The sequence below is a fragment of the Thunnus thynnus genome, chromosome 22 (genome assembly GCF_963924715.1).
Source record: "Thunnus thynnus chromosome 22, fThuThy2.1, whole genome shotgun sequence".
Lineage (NCBI taxonomy): Eukaryota > Metazoa > Chordata > Actinopteri > Scombriformes > Scombridae > Thunnus > Thunnus thynnus.
Genome location: NC_089538.1, coordinates 15,347,394 through 15,367,829, shown reverse-complemented (window position 1 = coordinate 15,367,829; position 20,436 = coordinate 15,347,394). Strand labels below are relative to the sequence as shown.

At 42.8% G+C, this 20,436-nt stretch overlaps 3 protein-coding genes across 3 annotated transcripts; 1 reads left to right on the top strand and 2 right to left on the bottom strand.

The window, feature by feature from the left end:
* Window positions 1-2,014: 2,014 nt before the first annotated feature.
* Window positions 2,015-9,047, bottom strand: si:ch211-212k18.5 (sal-like protein 2). Its single transcript, XM_067580510.1, has 3 exons — window positions 8,605-9,047; window positions 3,440-6,798; window positions 2,015-3,290 (listed from the first exon to the last, which is right to left on the bottom strand). Exons 1-3 carry the CDS (start codon window positions 8,678-8,680, stop codon window positions 3,054-3,056), a joined length of 3,672 nt encoding a protein of 1,223 aa, XP_067436611.1. The 5' UTR covers window positions 8,681-9,047; the 3' UTR covers window positions 2,015-3,053.
* A 2,346-nt stretch (window positions 9,048-11,393) lies between these two features.
* Window positions 11,394-13,786, top strand: LOC137175106 (E3 ubiquitin-protein ligase CCNB1IP1). The gene is made up of 4 exons (XM_067580802.1): window positions 11,394-11,694; window positions 11,857-12,003; window positions 12,391-12,565; window positions 13,620-13,786. Exons 1-4 carry the CDS (start codon window positions 11,398-11,400, stop codon window positions 13,784-13,786), a joined length of 786 nt encoding a protein of 261 aa, XP_067436903.1. The 5' UTR covers window positions 11,394-11,397.
* Window positions 13,787-13,798: 12 nt separating this feature from the next.
* ttc5 (tetratricopeptide repeat domain 5) lies at window positions 13,799-20,429 on the bottom strand. Its single transcript, XM_067580800.1, has 9 exons — window positions 20,184-20,429; window positions 18,868-19,000; window positions 18,576-18,787; window positions 18,068-18,218; window positions 17,812-17,903; window positions 17,500-17,703; window positions 15,907-16,121; window positions 15,672-15,816; window positions 13,799-15,561 (listed from the first exon to the last, which is right to left on the bottom strand). Exons 1-9 carry the CDS (start codon window positions 20,244-20,246, stop codon window positions 15,442-15,444), a joined length of 1,335 nt encoding a protein of 444 aa, XP_067436901.1. The 5' UTR covers window positions 20,247-20,429; the 3' UTR covers window positions 13,799-15,441.
* Between the last annotated feature and the right edge of the window lie 7 nt (window positions 20,430-20,436).

Sequence of the window (20,436 nt, the reverse complement as noted above, 5' to 3'; positions counted from 1 at the left end):
CTTAAAGTAAAAGATGAATATTGCATTCATGAATCTGTCTTAAATCACTATCTGGAAAGGTAAAATGATAGGGTGTTATTTGCAAACATGTCATCTGTCTATATATAACATAAAAATCCTTCTGAAGTATATATGGATGCATGTGTTGGCAAATGATTTTACTTGGTTGATGGATGTAAAAACTTTGGATCATAGCTCCCTCTTGTGGATTTTTCAAAAACACTGGAGGCCTTCCAGTGTGTCTCGTAATTGGGAGTTTATGCCAACTTGAGCAGGCCCTTTTCTCAGCATTCAGCTCATATAACATTTATATAAATTGTTTAAACTGGATTCACCATGTAGCGTTTGCATGGTTAAGTTTGGTTTATTCGGGAATTGAGATCAAGATCTATTTTACAGAAAAAGACTTGAGAAAAAATTATATATATACAACTTTAAAGTCCCTTTGTTGAGATATTTGTGCAGTTTCCTTTCAAAATATAACTAAAGTTTGCATTCTGCTTGTACAGAATGTAGATAAATACTTTTCACTAGTTTCTCCAACAAACAGAATCTATTTATACATTTCTGTGGCTAACAATTAAAACAAAAACTGCTCAGAAAGTCTTCCTGAAACAAAATGTTATCAAATATCAAATGCATACGTAGTATTGGGATATATTCATTTAAATCTTTTATATATATTAGTGCTTAAATGTGTATTTAACATACTATCTCTTTGTCTATAACTGGTGAGGAAATGGAGTCATGTTGAGTGGCAGGTTTAATTACTAAGAGCAAATGAATGATGCCCAATGTGGAGTAAACAACCTCTTTGTCTTCCAAATTGGTGTTGATTCTTCATTAATTGCAGGCTAAATATGCATATTAGACGACCTTTAACACCTTAGAAAAAACTTTTGTCCATCCTACTGAAGATGATTGATGTCCACAGAGTGTTGATTGATGCGTATTGATGAGTGATAAATGTGTTATAGGCTATGTGATCAAAGCCTGCTGCCTTCCACATCACACCTGTGGACTTCTGTATTCACCTCTCCTTCTTTGCTATAACTATTAAAATAAATTTCTTTTCTTTCTTTCTTTCTTTCTTTCTTTCTTTCTCTCTTTCTTTCTTTTTTTTTGATTGAGACACGTCCCTTGTCGCTCACGAATGCATGTAGACAAACTTCTCACACATGGCTCCTTTCACTCCTTTTGTCCCCTGGGCATTCTTTTCCTTGGTTACCGGTTGTCATGGTTTCGGGAGCCCCTGTAGGCTAAAAACTGGAGGGATTAAAGGCGGCCATTTTGGGGACAGCTGGGCCAGGTTGGTCCCTGTTGCCCCCTGTCCCGCTCCCAGTCACTCTGGGGGGAAGAGGGGTGGCATTGTGTGAGGATTAGAGCTTCCTGTGTGTCAGCTCATTACATGGGTTGGGAGGAGGGGGGCAGAGGGGGAGTATAGGGGTGAGGGGGGTGAGGCGGTGAGGGAGGGGGGGGGGGGGGGGGGGGCAGAAAGAGTGAGGGAGAGAAATGAAAGAGAAAATGAAAGAGCGTACGTATGAAAGAGAGTATGACACAGAATGGGGGAGGGAGAGGGGGGGGGGCGGTGGCGGCCTCTACAGCTGCACCCTCAATCACACTCATACAGGCTCTGATTATCCTTTTCACACACACACATACGCAGACACACATACAGAGAGAGAGAGAGAGAGAGAGACTACTGGGGAACTGAAACATATTAAAAGACATTGAGGGCAAAAAAAGGCAGAATTAGGAGACAGCTAGCCCAGCGCCCCAGACAAAGGACCCCCCAATCCAGACACACCGAGAGCTGGAACAAACAAGAGAAAACTGACCAGCATGCAGGCACACACAGAATCAGAGTCATGCAAACAGAATGCTTAAACAGATAAATTAATTCACAGAGACGCGGGCTTAAACTGAGCCCAGACAAAAAAATACGAATCCCATGGCCCTGAAAAACCACAGACAAGCAACAAACAGGTCTCCCCTTCACATCACCATTGTTTTATTTATCTTTTATACATCACATGGGAACCATGGGAACATATTTTGTGTCATTGCTACAAAAAAGGGATACAAAGGGTAAAGAAAAGCATACAAATACTAAACTGGGATAAGCAGGAATGCAGTGAGTGCAGACAATTTCTGCAGGAGCAGAAAACTCTCAAGTGCTTTGAGAGAGGAGAGTAGGGAGAAGAGGGGGGAAAAAAGAAAGATAAAGGAGGGGGAATTTTAACGGACGGGGCTCATCCTTGTCGTTGGTTTCTGCAAGAGTCCAACATGAAACTGCAGATTGCCTCGACAATCAGGAAAACCATTTACAATCATCAATATGAGTACGGTAATTTGCCACTAGCAAAGTTTACAGCTATAAGTACAGGACTGTTCACAGAGTTACTGATAATCTAACACATTCATCGCCATCATTATCAACATCATCATCATTGCTAGCATGTGGTGTTTGTTTCAGCAGATGTTTCAGCAGCACAGGACACAGTGCAACTCATAGTGCAACTCAGCACATCAGAAACATGCATTCAGCAGCATCACATTAAAAAAAAGGAAAGAAGAAAGTAACAATAAAAAGGCATAAAATGTAACCGCAGCTCATATTTACAGACGTTGGCCATTACTAATTTGGCCTGTTTTGGTATGGAGTTCATCTTGTGAGTTTCATTTTCTGGACCGTCTTCTATTTCAAATCAGCTTATACTGGTTGTTTATACAGTATGTGCTGAGAAATGTCAGCAAAAAAAGGCGCAAACAGTTAATTCTCATCATGACAATGCTGTGAAGTGTGTAAGATAAGGCCTCACTGTGGTCTTTGAAGTACAAAAATACATAGGTAAGATGACTCATGCTCTACATTCACAAATCTCTTGCAATTTTACTACATCACAAACTAGATCTATCTGCCTAATATGAAAGGTAAACATGAATTAGAATCAATAACTCTAGAAAACAAATCTTATTCTATTAAAAAAATACATTCCCTTGTCAGGACCCTTTAAAAACTGACTGCAGCCATTCAACAATACTAACTTTTTCTACACAGCAGTGTCCATAGGCTCGCCCGCCTCATCCGAACCAACACTGATCGGTAGTGGGTCTGTGCTGCCACCTTTCTCAGGGGATTTAGCCAATCCCTGCTTTTCTTCCTGTTGTCCTGGATTCTTATTGGCTGAATGAGAACTGTGATCCTCCACAATGTCATTGTCATTGTCATTGGTTTGAGCCTTGGAGGGGGTATTGGTCAACACTCCAGGGTGGGTTTTCATGTGCCCCTGTTGTTGGGAGAAACAACAAAATAATAATTTAGTCACAAGTCCAAAAGGGTGAATTCTGACATAATATTGCATCACCACATACATATCATTATCTTACAAGGTATAACTCAAGAGCAGTGTTAATCTTCAATATCTTAAACTCTTACCTTAAGTCCACTACGGCTGGCGTATGCCTTTCCACACTGGGAGCAACTGTAGGGTTTGTCCAGGCGAGGAGGCTGGGAATGTGGTGCTGGTGCTGGGACAGAGGGCTCTGGGTCCTCTGAAGGCTCTTCTGGCACGCTGTAACCCTCCTCAATTGGAGTGTCCTTCTCTGGATCTAATGCTGGCAAAGGCTCTCTGGGTGTGCTGGTCTCACCCTTCCCTTTACTTTGGGCAGCATCTCTCTCCTGTGGCTCCTGTGGTACACTGCCACAGGCCTCTTCTGCTTCTCCCCTGGCTTTGGGGCTGGCAGGAGGGGTGAGGGAAGGTAATGGGTTTGCACCTGGGGGTTTCGGGTTAGAATCAGGACTAGTAGTTTGCTCTTCTGTGGAGCAATCGTGATTCTCTTTAGAAGAGGTGGCATCATTATTAATCGCTCTGTGCGGCATATCATTTTCTGCGCCAGGCTTTGAAACACAGAGGGAAAGAGGGGTGTCATCTGCCTCTGAATCTCCATTCACTACAGCTGAATTAAAAGTAGCTATGGGTGCTTTGCCCAGGTCAGCGTGGGTCTCCTCCTCAGAGTACATGGAGCTGTTCATGGGGCTACTATCAATTAGGGTGTTCTCTCTCACACGCAGGGGGTCCTCTGCTCCCGCTGAGGAGGGATTACGGGTCAGGGGTGGGCTGGGTGTTGAGCTCTCGGATTCCTCTGTCTTCACAGAAGATGCATCAGCAGCTGTGGGTTGCTTAGAAGTGGACCCTGAGTCAGGAACACCAATTGGAGACTTGGAGCCTGTTGTTAAGGCCAGGGGAAGGAGTTGTTGGGCTTTAGATGGGGAGCCAATGGAGTCATTCTCACCATCATCAAAGACAGCATTCTCAGTTTCTGCGCCATCTTCAGGTGGCATGTCTTCATCAGGTGGTATTTGCCCTCCTAGGTGCAAGCGGATGTGGTGCTGAAGAACCAAGGCATTTGTGAACTTGCGTGGGCACAGTGGGCAGGAGTTCAAGGCACGGGCATTGGGTGGTCTTGCACGGTGAGTGGCTTGGTGGGCCCTGAGGCTACCCTTGGTGGAGAAGGAACGACCGCACAGCTTACAAGGGAATGGCCGCTCTCCCAGATGTGTGGCCTGGTGCAAACGCAGAGCTCTAGGGCAACTGAGGACACGCAGGCACACGCCACACTGGTTAGCCTGAACAGTAGGCAGAGAAGGGGTAGTGGTGGTGGTGGTTGTGGTACTAGAACCTGAGACTCCCTGGCTGGTCACTAGTCCTGCAGCATTGGCACTTGGGCTCAGGCCGAGAGCAGCCAACATTTCCCTGCGATAGGCACTAGAGGTGGTGGTCAGGTCATGGCCATGTGTGTCCCCATTGGCTTCAGCAGGGGTTAGTGAGGAGGTGGAGGCAGAAGAAGAACCTCCCTGTGGTTGCTTTTCAAGCTTCTGAACCAGGCGCTGCAACTTGGAGGTGTCTGAGGTCTGGGTAGAGGTGTTGGGAGATGATGAAGAGGGAGAAGAGGTTGATGGTTTGGGGAAAGGTGGAAAGGGGAAGGGTAGCTGATGAGGTGAGGTGAGGTGGGAAGTGGATGGGTGGCCTGGAGGTCGGAGAAGTGCAAGGTGGTGAGGGGAGGTACCTCCAGGGAAGAGAATCTTGGGAAGGTGGGCCAGCTGGGAGTATGGGGAGGTTGCATGGAGGGCTGAGTGAGGAGGTGTATTCTCATCAAATCGCTGCTGCTTTGCTCCTTTGAACTGACTGCCCATGGAGGAGGATGAAGATGAGGATGAAGAGGAAGGCATTACAGTGCTAGATACACTGGCAGCAGCTGCAGCTGAAGCTCTGTTCAGCTGTAGAAGTGAATGGGCTGTGGACAGCAGCGCCATGTCCACTGAGGGGGGCAGAGGTAGAGAGGAAGGCGAGGGGCGAGAGGACGTACCAGACAGGAATCCTAAAGCCATGTTCTCTGTCATCCCGGGAATGCTTCCTTTCACTCCATTAAATGGCTCATCATCATCAGCTCGCCTTTTTCTCCTTCTCTGGATGGCACCAGGAGCAGAGCCACTCTGTGTCTGCTCTGACAGCGCTGGGGGCAGCAATGAGAGAGACAGCTCTGGGTTCTGCTCTCTGTGTCGCAGGAAATGGGCTTTGAGGTTCCCTCTGGTTGTAAAACGGCTCAAGCAGACCGGACACTGGTAGGGCCTTTCACCTGTGTGTGACCTCAGATGGATCTGGAGTGATGAATCACTGCTAAGCACCTTGCCGCAAAAACGGCAGACATGCTGAGGGCGTCCCGATGAGGAGGCAGAGCCGAGGGAGGAGCTGGGTTGGAGGTCCTGGGAATGGCTGGTGGTAGGAAGGGGAGGAGTGGGGAAACTGATACCATTACTGTGACCAAATGAAGAGGTGTTAGATGACTTCTCATGGAGGTAGCGTGGCGGTAACCCCAATGACAAAGACAGTGGGTGTAGGGAGGCAACAGAGGAGCTGATAGTGGATGAAAGAGATGAGGAAGACGAGGACGATAATGAGGAGGAGGATGGAGCCCTGCTGCCATTAACATGTGAAGCACCTGATTTGGAGACAGATGGCTGAGGAAAGAGGGAAGAGGGGAGGCCAGTCAAAAGCGATGAAGCTGTAGTTACTGGAGTGGCAGTAGAGGGGTGTGTTGGTGATGGTGAAGACACTGCTCCTGCAGTTTTCTGGCTGCTGTCAGCACCACTAGCCTGTGTGTTATTATCTTGGCCAAAGACAGCCCCTCCAAGCCTTAGAACATGCCTACAGATTTCCTCTGTTATCTGCATCTGGTGGATTTGCCTCTGCTGTAAAACTCTAAGCTCCTCCAAGAGTACTGCCAGGGTGGGAGGCACCTGGATCTGTCCCTGCTGCCCTGGAGAGCTGGAGGCCTGCTGCTGACCTGGGCTGGAGCTGTCACGGTGGGGTGGCACACAAGATGAGGAGATGGAAGAGGAGGAGGAGGTAGTGGTGGTGGCCGAACTGCCCATCGGTGGGGAGGTCATGGTGGAGTGAGAGTTTCCTTGGTGGGACAGGGTGTGGGAGCCTGAGGTTTGACCCAGGGGAGGAGGTGAGTGAGTCTGGGAAGACAGCGAGGGGTGAGGAAAGTCTGGGGAGAGGGAAGAGTGGGTGTTAGGGAGGGAGGTGGTGAAGGGGGCAATGTGGCTTGGCCAGTGGGGAGGAGGCGAGCTCTCGCTGGGTAAGGAGGGCGCGTGGAGCCCACCGGGGGATGGGCGAGGGGCCAGAGGCGGCTGGCAGTCTTGAAGAGAGGTGGGGGATGAGGAGGAGGACCCTGATGAGGTCACTTCTGAGCCAAGAGATGTGGATGGTGACTTCATGCCCAGGTGGTCATCTGCGAATTGAGAGAAAACAGAAGAAAGAGGTTTTTTAAAACTGAACAGTCACAGTGAGTGTGTATCTTTGCAGTGTTTATTATTATGCAATACACAATCTCCAATATCAGCCCAAATGTCCAGGTATGTAAATTCATTAAAACTTTCTGCTTCACTTACAAAGTGTTTTTATTTCATTGCTTCCAGTTATTGTTTACAATTTTGTTTGCAAATTTGTGTGTATGCCAAAAGATCCTGTTACAACTTCAAAAGAAATGCCTGCTAGGAAATGGACTTGAACAAGCAAATAAACAAGTGGGAGAAACTCCGCAGTCTATGAGTCTTTGTAATGTCTTGCCTCAATCTGTGCTCTCCAGTGCAAAACTCCTCAAACATCTTGCACACACAAAAAAGCTTACAGACCACCTTGCTGCTATGGCAACACATTTTAGAGGACAATGGGCATCACCAAGACAACCCATAACCCCTCTTAACCCACCCCCTCCCTTCAGGAGTTACGTCTTTCATCTCCCTATTCACCCTTCCCCCCTTACGTCACAGTGGAGGTCAAGGGTCAGGCCATGCTAAGGGTTCTGGGCACTGTCCAGACACTCTGATTGGTCAACTAATCTGACCTCTGCCGCTCAGGGGTCAAATTCTTTCAGAATCTTGAGCACAGAGTGAGAAAGAGTAAAAAGAAAGAGAAGGGGGGAGGGTAACAACAATGGAGAGACAAACTAACTATTCCCTCCTGGAGAGATATAGTGATGGAATGAAAGACTGTACCTCAGTGAAATTCCTTCCCTGTGACTTATAAACAGACCCGAACCTGCAGGGAGAATATAAATAATTCCCAATCTGAACTCTTACTTTCATGTAGAAGTTTACCTGCAGAGTTTCTAAGGTGCATGCACTTGAAGCTATCACCCAGTACAACTGTGAGAACAATCTCTCTATCACCCCTCAATCTTTTTTTTTCTCTCATCCATCTGAACCCCCCCAACTGTGTAGGAGTATACAGTCAATAGGGCTGGGGTGTGTGTGTGGGGGGGGGGGGGGGGGTGTGGGGGTGAGAAAGAGGGAGAAAGAAAGGGGAGGGAAGTAATGAGAAAGTGGAAAATGGGGGAAGAGGGGAGCATAAGGAAGAATAGCATGGATGAAGAGCGAAAGAAGGAGAGAATAGAAGGGTGGAAGATTAATCTTTACCAAAAACACTGCTTTCCCTTCCCCCCAACCCATGCACCTTATTGTTAACAAATAAGAGAGTGCTCTATACTAATCAAAGACCTCCAGCAGTCAGCGCTGAGCAGCCTGTTGGTTTCCTAGAGGATGAACAGCACATGAAAATGGCCACAGATGTATGTTAGTTAATCCTTCTCTATTCACTTCACAGGGACAAGTTTATTGGCCCCGACCAAAGTGCCTAAGGCCTCCATTTAGTGGGGCCCATAACAGTGAATGACTAAGCAGGAGGGGTTTCTACAGTTGACAAACTCAGACCTTAAACTTTTTTTAGTCTGTTAAATCAGGTGTGTTTGATGGAATGTGGCCATGCATGCATAAACGTCTGATAAATGACAGAAATCAAAGAGAAACCACACAATACACATGAAACATATCCCTCTAAATCCAAACTTTTGCTTTTGTTAAGTGTTTTTTTTAAGTTTTCAAACTCTGAAAGTAAATTCTACATGCAATGATGAGCACCATTTGCCTGTGAGTTGCAGGGTGGATGCTCTCTCTCTCTCTCTCTCTCTTTCTCTTTGACTCAAGAAATTCAAAGACAAAAACGCATGCCATGCACACTCATAAAGATGTTTTCTCACCGTGAGATAGCAGCCTTGGGCCCCCCGGATCCGCATTAACGAGATGCTGGGGTCGCTTCTGCTTCCGGCGTGACATGATTCACGGCGAGTCAGACAGAGAGGGGGGCATCAGTCGATTGAATGGCACCAGGCACGTTTTTGCGCACTTGGACGCGCTCCTGAAACCATCCAACCATCAACAATTTAAAAAAAGTCGCGCAAATCCCGCAAGCTCTGAGATGAAAGGGGAATTTAAAAATAACAAAACAGCGTAGAACCAGTTTTAAATGTTGAAAGAGACGTTTTTTCGTGGAAGAAGGTCAAAAAAAGGAGGGCAGTAGTGTTTTGGAAATCCGCAGGTCTGCGCCGTGTCATATGAAGCTGCCGTGAGTGCGTGTGTGTGGCTGTTTTCTAAAGTCTCTTCTCCCCCAAAAAACTTGTCCAATTTGCGCCCCTCCTCTCCCACTGCTGCCCCGCTGCATGCACATACAGGGAACACACACACACACATGCAAACACACACCATACACACACACACACACACACAGACACACAGAACCACTCCTTGTTCTTCAATGATATTTGCATTTCAATGGCGTGTAACACACAGCCTCCCTGGTTCTCTCTTTCTCTTTCTCCCCAGCTTTATTTTTCTTTACACACTCACACAGCAGCCATAAACTTTCAATAAAACATGACAATGAGGTGTCAGAGCCGTTGGTTGCTTAAAAAACATTGAAAATGGGCGTTAGAGTTGGCTATTTGTTAAAGATAAATGTTTCAACCGTTGCTGGAAGATAAATTAAACCATCATGGGGCAAATTAAGATTCAATAATAGATCTGAAATAAGTCTTACAGGTTACTGATGAATCAGGTGACATCTGTTTATGACCCGCCTGGTGTACCACTGTCTAAGCAAGGTGGATAATGAAATCATAGCAGTAATAATTGAGTGGCAGGTGGTCTGCATCAGTAAGAGTCAAAAATCCGTCTTCCCAGCGGTTATTGTGCCAGATGAGGGGTGCACCAGGCAATATCTCTACCCTTTGATTTCCATAGGGCCAATTATCAACAACAGTGCCCGTGAGTCGCTGTTGTGTGCAAGTGGGGCCACACAGCCATTCCACATGCATGCATGTATTTCGTGTGTTATCACCAAGCGCATAATACCCCCCCTCCACACCCCACCCCACCCCAAAAAAGCATCTTACACTGGAGCTCTATTTAAAAGGCAGAGAATAGATGGGAATCTTTGACAATGGCGTGCTGGCCACAGTTGAGTGAGCATCTCCCCTCTCTCACTATGAATCCCCGGATCCACTGCTGCACAGCACAATGCCCCTCTTTCACCCCCCGCCTTTACTCCTGTACCACGTGGAGAAATGGATAAAAGAGAGAAAGAGAAAAAAGTGGGTGGAGGAGGAGGTGGAGGAGGAGGGGGGGCCATATTTAAGTAGGTGTCTCACATTATAGGGTACATATATATCCACTTAGAGACCGTATAAGAAAATAGGGGAATTGTTTGATCTGGAGGAAATTACGGACTCCTATATTTGTACAAAAGGTTACAATGTGGGCTGTTTGAAATGTTTGACTTCATTCCAGATCATTAGCATCACCTGGAAAATAAATAGGAAAATGGTGCCAGAGTCAAAGTCCAAAATGCTGTTTGAAGCGCCCAATTTCTCCTTGATGATCCTCTTATCAGTATTGAATAAAGTCGATTCAGAACTTTTACTGAAGAATGAAAAGTGCAGTACAAATTAAATGTATTATTATTTATTATCATTGAAGTAAAAATAATAACATTTATATAGGAGTTACAAACAGCCAATTAGATTACAGGGCTGATTAAGCGTCACCTGCTGCCACCTGCGGAGAGAAGAATCAACTGGTAAGTTGTGTGGCTGCTGAAATTTACTGTTAATAACGACATATATTCGCTCTCCCATTATGGTTAAAGTGTCCATTTCGAGTTTAACAGAAAAAAAGGTAGTTTTAGTTGTTGAAGATGTTTTTTTTAAACAGCAGTTGAAGAAAAGAGAGCTGATATTAACGTACAATTAGCATGAGTAGACTGTAAGCTAACGTAAGTAGCCCGCTAATGCTAGTTAGCAGTTAATGGCAGTTGACAGTTAATAACTAACAACGTCATTTAACAAAGTTATGATATTTGGAATATATAACTAAACGCTAACAAGTATTTATTATCTAGTATTTTCTTAAATGATACTTTGAAACGGATTAAAATTAAATTAAACATTGAAAATTAGTTAAAGTTATATCAAATTGCTGTTTTAGAGGATTTCACATTAGCAACCAGATTCACTCTGCAGTCGCAACACTTGATTTATTCACTATTGAAGAGCTGCTAGTACAAACACAGGAGTTTTACTGTTTGTTGCAACTAGCTAAACAAGCAAACACACCTCCTGAAAACATGTTCATAGATAAATAGATCCAGTGGGCCTTAATTATCCATGGAAGTTGTAGATTTTAGTAAAAATAAAACCTTCAAACACCTTAGGTGAAAATAAAACTAAACACCTTTGACATTTCTCAGCTTTTTGCAGCTCTTCATGTTACATTTAAATAAGACTCAACTTTAAATTTGAATGGCTAAAGTAGTATTTATTCCTTATTTCTCTACTTGACAAGATAAGGAGTCTAAATTAAAGTATTCATGATATCTACCTATGATCAATATCATACTGTAATATGTGTAAAATCCTCTTATCATCTTCAGTTTATGATGTGCCTATTGCACTAATCCTCATTACTGAACTGTTTCTGTACTTTTTGCAGTCAGGAACATGTCTCTCTGCGATGATACGCTCCTGTGTAACTTCCCAAAGTGTCGGACCAAGTTGAGCGGCTTCGCCTGGGTCACGGCTTGCTCACACGTTTTCTGTGACCAGCACGGATCCGGTGAGTTCAGCCGCTCTCCTGCCATCTGCCCGGCCTGCTCATCCGCTCTGTCTGGGAAACTGGACATTGTGAGGACAGAACTGTCGCCCTCTGAGGACTACAAAGCCATGGTGTTGGCAGGTCTGCGACCAGATGTAGTTCTGGACATCAGTGCCCGCGCTCTGGCCTTCTGGAGCTATCAGGTCAAATATCTTTCTTTCAGTTAAAACCTAGAAAACTCATACACCACATACTCCTAGAATAAAGGTGTGTTGACATCTGTGTTACATCTGTTTGTCTGTGTCAGTCTGGTTGTCTTCTCTTTTCCTATAAAACACCAAGCTCATCAGTTTGTTTGTATACAGGTCCATCAGGAGCGTCTGTATCAAGAGTACAGTCTGTCACGGTCCGAGGCACAGCTGAAGCAGATGGAGAAGGTGTTGACCCAGCAGAACCAGAGCAGAGAACTGGAGCTCACTTCCATGAGAGGGGAAATTGCCTCCCTGAAGAAAGTAAACAGCAACTCTTGAACTCAAGTGCATATTCATAATCTCATGTTTGAAATGAAGCCCTAAGACTGTTATCAATTGTCAAATTTAATTTTTAGTTGTAATTTGGATAAAAATGGCTTCAGCTGGCCCTCTGACCTGCTAAGGGATACTTTTGAGGATGAAGAAATAAAAATAGGAGCCGTAAGCCTCATGTTTTCAATCTTCATCTCTGCTTATGATCCACAAATAAGTTAGAATTTGGCCAGCGATCTATTAAAAACACATCAGACCATTGAGATAAGGAACAGGATATTATTTAATCTTTGGACTCGATTTAGAAAACTTCAAATTCAGAAGAGTAATGTTAGATGAAATATTTAGAAATCAAGGAAATCTTTTTTCCATCAGGTGATGGAGGAGTATAAGAGGAAGTACAGCGAGGTGTCTGAGAGGCTGATGGAGAGGAACAGGCAGTACCAGAAACTACAGGGGCTGTACGACTCTCTGAGGCTGCGCAATATGGTGGTGGGTGTGGGGGACAGAGACACCCTGACACATCCAGGACATCACGACTTCAACACTGGTAAGAACAATAATTTGATCTCAGATTAATGCCTTTCTACGTTTAAATGTGCACTCATGAAAGGGTAGATTGGATAGGTTTAAATTCATGTAAAACTTGAAGTGCACATAATTTTATAGGAGTTTATGAATCAGCTTTTTAAGAAGATGTAAAACAAGGAAATGAGCTGTAATATTTTAATATATTTTCCCCTGTTTTCAAATATTGTTTTTTCTTATTATATGTATTATTTTTGTTATAGGGATAAACTTTTCAAAACTGCCTTGTCACAGAAACAGAAACTTAATGTTTTCAGGGTATCAAAGGACAATTTTTTTTCATATCTATATTAGTATGAACAATTTAAGAAAATAAATAAACTGATGGTTACAACAGGAGATCCACAGGCCAGCTTTTGCTTTGGAATGGCAGCTCCTGATAAAAAATATTATAGCTGAAACAATTAGTCAATTAATTAGGCAAAAATCAATTGCTACAATTTTGTTAAGTCAAACAAAAATGTCCACATTTCCTTGGGTCCACCCTCTAAAATGTGAATATTTGCTGGTTTTTCTAAGTCTTCTATGATAGTAAATTGAATATTTTGGGGGTTTTTTGGCTGCTGGTCAGACAAAATTAACTAAAAAAAATCACCTTTGGGAAATTTGGCATTTTCATTAATACGAGAAAATAATTGGCAGATTGATTGATAATGAAAATAATGGTGAGTTGCAATATAACAGTCATCTTTAATATGGGCTAAAGTATCACTTTCATTTACTTGAGATGAAATAACATAATAATGTGAGCTGTTCTGCCCTTGCGGTAGAATTTGATGCTTTTATAAAATCAGTTGTCACATTTGAGTTGTGCCCACGGTGATTAACGAGTAAAGGAAGGAAACAGCAAGGATAATGTTAAGTGGCACAAAAGGCGACACAGCTGTAGGTGTTTTGTCAAGAAGAGGTGGTCATCCAGAAAGAACACTGGGAGTAATGAGCTGATTGTCTATGTAAGGGAATTTTACTCAGTGTAACAATGAGGGACATCCGTCAACCTCCCGTGTGTCACCCAGGGGTGGCTCGGCAGGCGACTCCCCAGAGGAGCCCTCAGTTCCTCTCAGTGAGCCACGACGGGGACAGCCGGTTCTTCTCCTGCCTGGAGGCTGACGGAGCAAAGACCTTCTTCCAGTTCAGCTCCCCTGCCAGGGACAAAGGCCGGGCCTTCATCAAGAAGCACTGAGACAGGCACAGGTTTCACAGTGGATGTGGGGCATCAGCTTAACCGCATTTATTCATATATGTTAACAAAGTTCTGTTATTATTTAAGTTGAAGTTGTTGCTTGGGTGCATTTTCATAGTGTTATTTGTCATTTTGAGACATAAATGTGGCCAAAAAAAGCAAATACTGGGCTACAACTGGCAGTGAAAGCCAATATGAATTTTCAGTCCTGCTCTCTGTTCAAGCAGTAGACAATGTAAATACAACATAAACTGTTTGTTTGCGCAGAACAGACTTCCCTGTTCATGTAAATTGTGTCAGATTGACCGTAAATGAGTAAGCTTCACCTGCTCCTTGTCAAAAAAACAGACAGATTTTACGAAATAAAACATTTGAGAAGACATCGCTGTAGAATTCAGCCCTTAGTTTTTCCCGTCAGTAATTTCATGTGTGATTAACATCTGAAATGTACAAAAAAGTTTTGCTAGTCATGGATAGTCTAACCCTAACTGGAGTGGAGAAAACTGAGGGAGAATACAGTGTAACATCAAAAGGTCAGTGGTGTTATTGCCACATCAGATCGGCATAAAAAAAAAATCACATTTTCCTTTACCTTATACAGTACATAAATGTTACTGGATGACTAAGGGTAGGTTGTAATTTGATTTGCAGTGTTGCACAGAGCAGAAAACAAGTTAATTTGTATGAATTGCAGCAATCTGGGTTGTTGATTGGAGAACCAGTGGAGTCTGGATTAGATATCTTGTGTAATGTGAATTGTGTGTTTTGTACAGATATTTTTTTTTAACTAGAGTAACACCAGATAGACAATGTCATTAGGCCTTTTTCACAGAGGACATTTTAACATGCCACAGTAGGAAAAGCACAGGTGTAAATAGTAAAATGAACGATGGCTGAATTCCATTTACTTGGTATTGTTCATTCAGACACTTTAATACAACAAGACGTCGTTAATGTTATTAGTAACACCTGCACTTTTCCTAATATGACACGTCAACATGTCTGCTGTGTAAAAGGCCTATAAAGTCATTCATGTCCCTGGACCTGATCAGGAATTGTTGCGTTAAGACAGGCGTACTGAAAGGAAATCATAAATACTGTACAATGTTTTAAAAACATAGCATACCAGTTGTAGCTTTGACATCTGAGGCTACAAACATCTGACAAGATCTTTCACATCAGTTAAGGAAAAGAGATATTTGATAAAAATAGTCTTTAAACATTTCTTCCATTTTGCTTATTGTTGAATGAATTTAACACCAAAACAGTAAATTTAAACAACATTTTTTTCTCCAACCTCACTTTGAGAATCGCTCTTTTATGACGCTGCACCACTTGAGGTATAAGAGGATTTGTTTTTTTTTCCAGGGTAAACTGAAGTTAAAATTACTCTGACATCACACAGTCATCATCACAGGTTCATTCATTTACAAAAGAACTCATTTTGCTCACATAACAACAGAATACAAAAAAAAAAAGGAATTATTTATAAATATAAACAACCTGTCTCTCTAAAGACAATGTAACAGGGAGACCACTATGTACAAAACAACATAAAACAGGCACAAACTTTGGAATCTTCACACTCCCATAATTATCCAAACTCTTCATCCATGTCCAGCATCTGACTTGGTCCTATTTGCTTCTCGCTCGGCTCATTCGCTCTGAGGCTTGTAGCTGACGGAGGCAGCGATCTGACTTTGGATATTTTGTTTCTTGCCATTGACAATAGTGAGCAGAGGAGAGTCCACTCGTATACTTTTGAAGTCAAACGACTGGAAAAGGAAGAAATAGAAAAAAGAAGAAAAAAAAAAATCAGACATTATTATATTGTGAACTAATTGATGAAGGACACTGAAATTTTTACCGACTCACAAACACTGACCTTATCTTTATGTGTTATACTGTGTCGTTTGACCTGAGGTTCAGGAATGACTACAGTGTCTCCTATCAGGACGCCCCAGCTGTCTGCCGTGTTGTAAACCATCACCACTATGCACGTCTCCTCGCTGTCCACCATGCCGAACGTACTGGAGAAAAGCGAGTGCAAGATTTTAAAATTCAAGAAATCGCTCTCCGTTATCACAACAAGACCGAAGCATACGGATAAGTGCACTTACAAGGCCATGCGACCCTCAGAGGCCAGACTGAACACCACCTTGCCCAGGGCGGCCACCCCGGCGTTGTGGCCGTGCGTGAGGGAGGACAAAGTTCGAGGCTCCAGGCTGCCCACGCGCCCTGTCGGAGCGCGAAACTGAGGGGAAGAGCAGGGACCCAAAGCCGACGTGTTGAGGTTAGAGAGCATCGTCCGTAACCGACGCGCCTTCACCTTCCCCTGCAGAGATGCACAGACTGGATGTAAGAGGCAAAACAAGGAACATAGCAGGACTTTGCTGCCACCTTGTGGTGAAAAACAGAATATTATCGCCTTGACAATAGTTAAGGCTAAGAGATGAAATTTTTATGAATACAAATGTATTAATTCTATAATATTGACATAAAAAATAATGACAAAAACCAAAAGGAGATGATAAAAGCGTATAACAAACGTTCACTTTTTACAACACAATATTTCTGTCTTAATAAACGAGTTCAGGAATGTATCTATTTTTTATAATGACAACATTTAATCTATCTTCTTTATATAATTGCATGTTCCCTCTTTCCTGAAATGCAATTTGCTCTATTGAATTTTCCCATAATTTTGTTCCAGATTTGACTGCAAGGACTACATTATTTCTGTAACCATAATTTAGTTTAAAGTTTGTGACGACCCTCTCCAGACAGACTCTTTGGCGTCTCGCTGCAGGAGCCTGGAGAGCAGAGTTAGGTCATCGGGGAGATTAGCCACTTGCCCTTTTTTCCCCTGACTTCCACCCTGTTGGTTTGGTTTTGTTGTGTTTAGTTGGTCTTTCATTTCTATTTTAGTTATCCACAACAAAACTATTTTTACTTACAACTCATGTGTGGTCTCCCCTAATTTGTCCAGCTTTGAGTCGGGTTGTGACAAGTTTCAAAGTGGAGAGCTTTAAATTTTTCAGGAAACGTGTAATTTTTTTAATTCAAGTTCTGCTGTCATTCTGCCAAGTGATAAAGATTCTACTCGAGCTAAAACAATCAGTTGATAAATCAAAGTCTTAGTTGACCGACTGAAAATTAATCAGCAACATAGTTGATAAGATAGTTGATTAATTGTTTAATGCTGCAAAAATTCACTCGTTCTGGCTTCTGAAATGTGAATATTTCCTAGTTTTCTCTGTCTTCTATCACAGTTAACTAAAGATCTGTGAGTTTGGACTGTTTGTCTGACAAAACAAGACATTTGAAGACGTCACCTTGAGCTCTGGGATCTTGTGATGGGCATTTTTCTCTATTTGCTGACATTTTTTAGACCAAACAATCAATCAATTGAGAAAATAATCTAAAGATTGAAAAGAATCCTTAGTTTTAGCCTACTAGAGAAGCTCTCTAATGATTTTATCAATTTCTCTTTATTTACTCCCAAAATGGGGAAAAACCAAAAAATTATATTAAATGAATTTTATTAAAAACATTTTTTATCACATTTTGTCCAAAATTCTGTAAACACTGATGAATTCTATCTATTTTTCTTAATGAATCAGTGCGGTAACAAATGAATTTGTATTTTCTGTGCATATCCTGACCAGAAACTGGAAGCATTAGTTGTGTGTTTTGTTTCAAGGAACTCCCACCTTGTTCTGTATGAGTTCTGTGACTTTCCCCAGGTACTCCAGCAGCTGCCTCTCCCTCTCTGGAGGCTCCTCCCAGCTTGGGTCAAGTGCGGCCGCTCGGCTGTAGCCGCCGAGCGCAGACCCGAACATCTCCTCGTACTGGAACAGCGTGGCTCGGTTAAAATGCAGCTCCGGGTAACAAGACGCAGTTCTGTCGACTTTCTCCTACAAAGGGGAGAGAAAGAGAAAACATTTGTACAATAATGAAATTAGGGATTTTATTATTGGATTTTTATAAACATGTTCAGCTCCAGTCAGCATGCGTATACTCACAGACTGTGCATAGGCACTTAGAGCTTGTTGAGACAACTGTGGATTCTGTCCACAGGTGAAAAACAGGGACACATAGGCATTTCCCAGAATATCTGTGAAAAGAACAACATGAAAAAACATTTTAACATAATCTGCATTATCACTGTTACAACTCCCATCTAACTCTGGGTCTGTATAACAAAGAGCTCCTTCATTACAGAGAACAACACTACCCACTGCCCCCACAAAGAAGCAGGTACCCTGAGGCTCTACTCACACCAGGACGTCCCATCCGTGACATCCAGCTGGACGGCTTGTCGGGCCATGTCCACACTCTCCAGCACCTGCTTGCCGTGTGCGTCGCTGTCCGCTGCTGGCAGCTGCCTCAGCACCATGGACAGGTTGCGCAGAGACACTTTGTTCTTGCTCTAAAGAGGAGGACGATAAAGCAAGATGAGGCACAGACAGGTGAATCAATAAGTAAAACCCAGTGATTAGCATAGTCCCAGATTATCTGTTATTTCGCAGTTTTTAATGGAAAACCAATTTGAAAGGATGAAAACAAATTGTGCCGGTTTGCAACAGCTCAGGCTGCATTTTCAATCCTTCACGATGAAAACTTAACAATAAATGGTGAAAAAGAAACTTTTTAATAGAGCCACAATATAAAACAACACCATCTAGAAACGCAATGCTTGAATTACGGATTATGTGTAAAGCCAAGGGGACCAAATGGAAACAGACCGAGTGAAAAACATATCCCCCTCTTTCTGTCCTTAATGTACCTGTTGCATGGCTCCAGTGAAGCAGTTCTTGGCACCAGTTAAGTCTCCTTTTTTCCAGTACTGCTCCCCCAACGTGTTCCAGCCCTCGACCAGGCCGGGCTCCAGTTTCACAGCCCGGGAAAGGCACTCTTCTGCTGCGGCGCTGAAATCGGGAGCTACGTTCAGACACCTGCCCTTCTGCAGCAGAAACTCCGCTTTGTGTTTAAAGCGCTCTGTGGGAAATCAGAAATACAGTGTAAATTATATTCCACAAATAAGCCATATAAATATGCTCTTTGTCTAATTACGACACCTTCTTTCTCCTCCAGCTTCTTCAACGTCTTTTCCATCTCCTCCGCGACATCGGGCTGTTTCCTTCCAGCATCCTCCACACTGTGAGTCTCAAAGTAACAGTCTCTGTAATTATACAGCTCATCCACAAGTTCCTGTAACAGAGGGGGCATAGAGAGGGAGGGTAGATGTTGAAATTTTAACAGCAGTTAAAAATAGACCAAAGGCACATTTCTCTCTGGCAAATCTGCCTGATGTGCAATTCTGAGTTGGTGAAAAACTAGGGCATCATGCGCCGCTAGAGATGGTCCAATATAACAGCACACTATTAGGACTGGATGATATCTACATTTTTGTGATTCATGTTCTAAGTAAGCCACTTAATTACTACTATCAAATCTGAAACAGTAAAATTGTCATGGTTGTTTTAAGTTTGCTTTGGCTTGGTTTATTGATAACATCCCAATATGTTATAAAATAGAGAAATAATAATGAAAGTCCTGGACTTATCATATTACATTTATCAAGATGGAGACTCCATGTTTAGCCAAGTAAATATTGGAAACTAAGAGCTAAATACTAGAAAGATGAACCACAAAAACACAATACATAGGCTAAATAAAAATTTAAGCCTTTAGCAGCTCTTCACACTTACAATATATTTTAATTTTCATGTAAATTTCCATCTTCTTATATATTATTCAAGATGCTTTAATTTTTTGTATATTTTATTTACATTATGCATGTTTTTGGCTGTTATGCACCACAACACAAAGGCTTGTATGTGCAAACCTACTTGGCTATAAATCTGATTCTGATTCTTAAAAAGTATCACAATTGACTTGCAACAAATATGCACAGATTTACCTTTATGATAGGCATTTCTGAAAGGTTTAAACCGTCTACACACCTGCATGAAACATGCACTGGCTTCAGAAAAGACATCAGAGCATCTCTGGTGCATTAAATGTCCTCAAGCTAACTGACAATCTGGTGACTCAGCAAGAAGGATGAATGCAAGCAAAGAGTGCACATTTAAGGCCATTTTAAGGCAGTTTAATGAGGCAAAAATTAAAACGCTGAAGCCATTCTTCACAAAAATGGTGTGAGCCACAAACACATTAGTAAATTAGATTAATAGAAATGAATTAAATTAAAAGCATGGCAGTTGCAGGCAGTTGTTATAGTAACGAGTGGCTCAGAAGATGATAAGGGAGCAAACTAAAGAGGCGACACACGACACCGACCGCATGAGAAGCCAACAAAAAACAAACACTGAGAAAATAAACACAACAGGTTGTATTTTAGTAGTGGTGTGAATCAGCTGGGAGGAATTACCTTCATAATGTGCAGTTCGTTTTTGTCTTTCACAGGCTCGCTGCTCTTCTCTTCCTCCGCCATCTTTACGTCGCTTAGAGGAGCAACAGTCTGAGCTGAGACGCCGCCGTAGAGGAGCAAAATGCTCTAAGTTACGAGATGAGTATTAAACCCAAGACTCTAGTATCTCTGTGCTGACAGAAAAAAGTCATTTCTTTCAGGAAAATATCACGAAGGCGATAACTTTTAGCACCGAGGAAACAGGTTATTAATT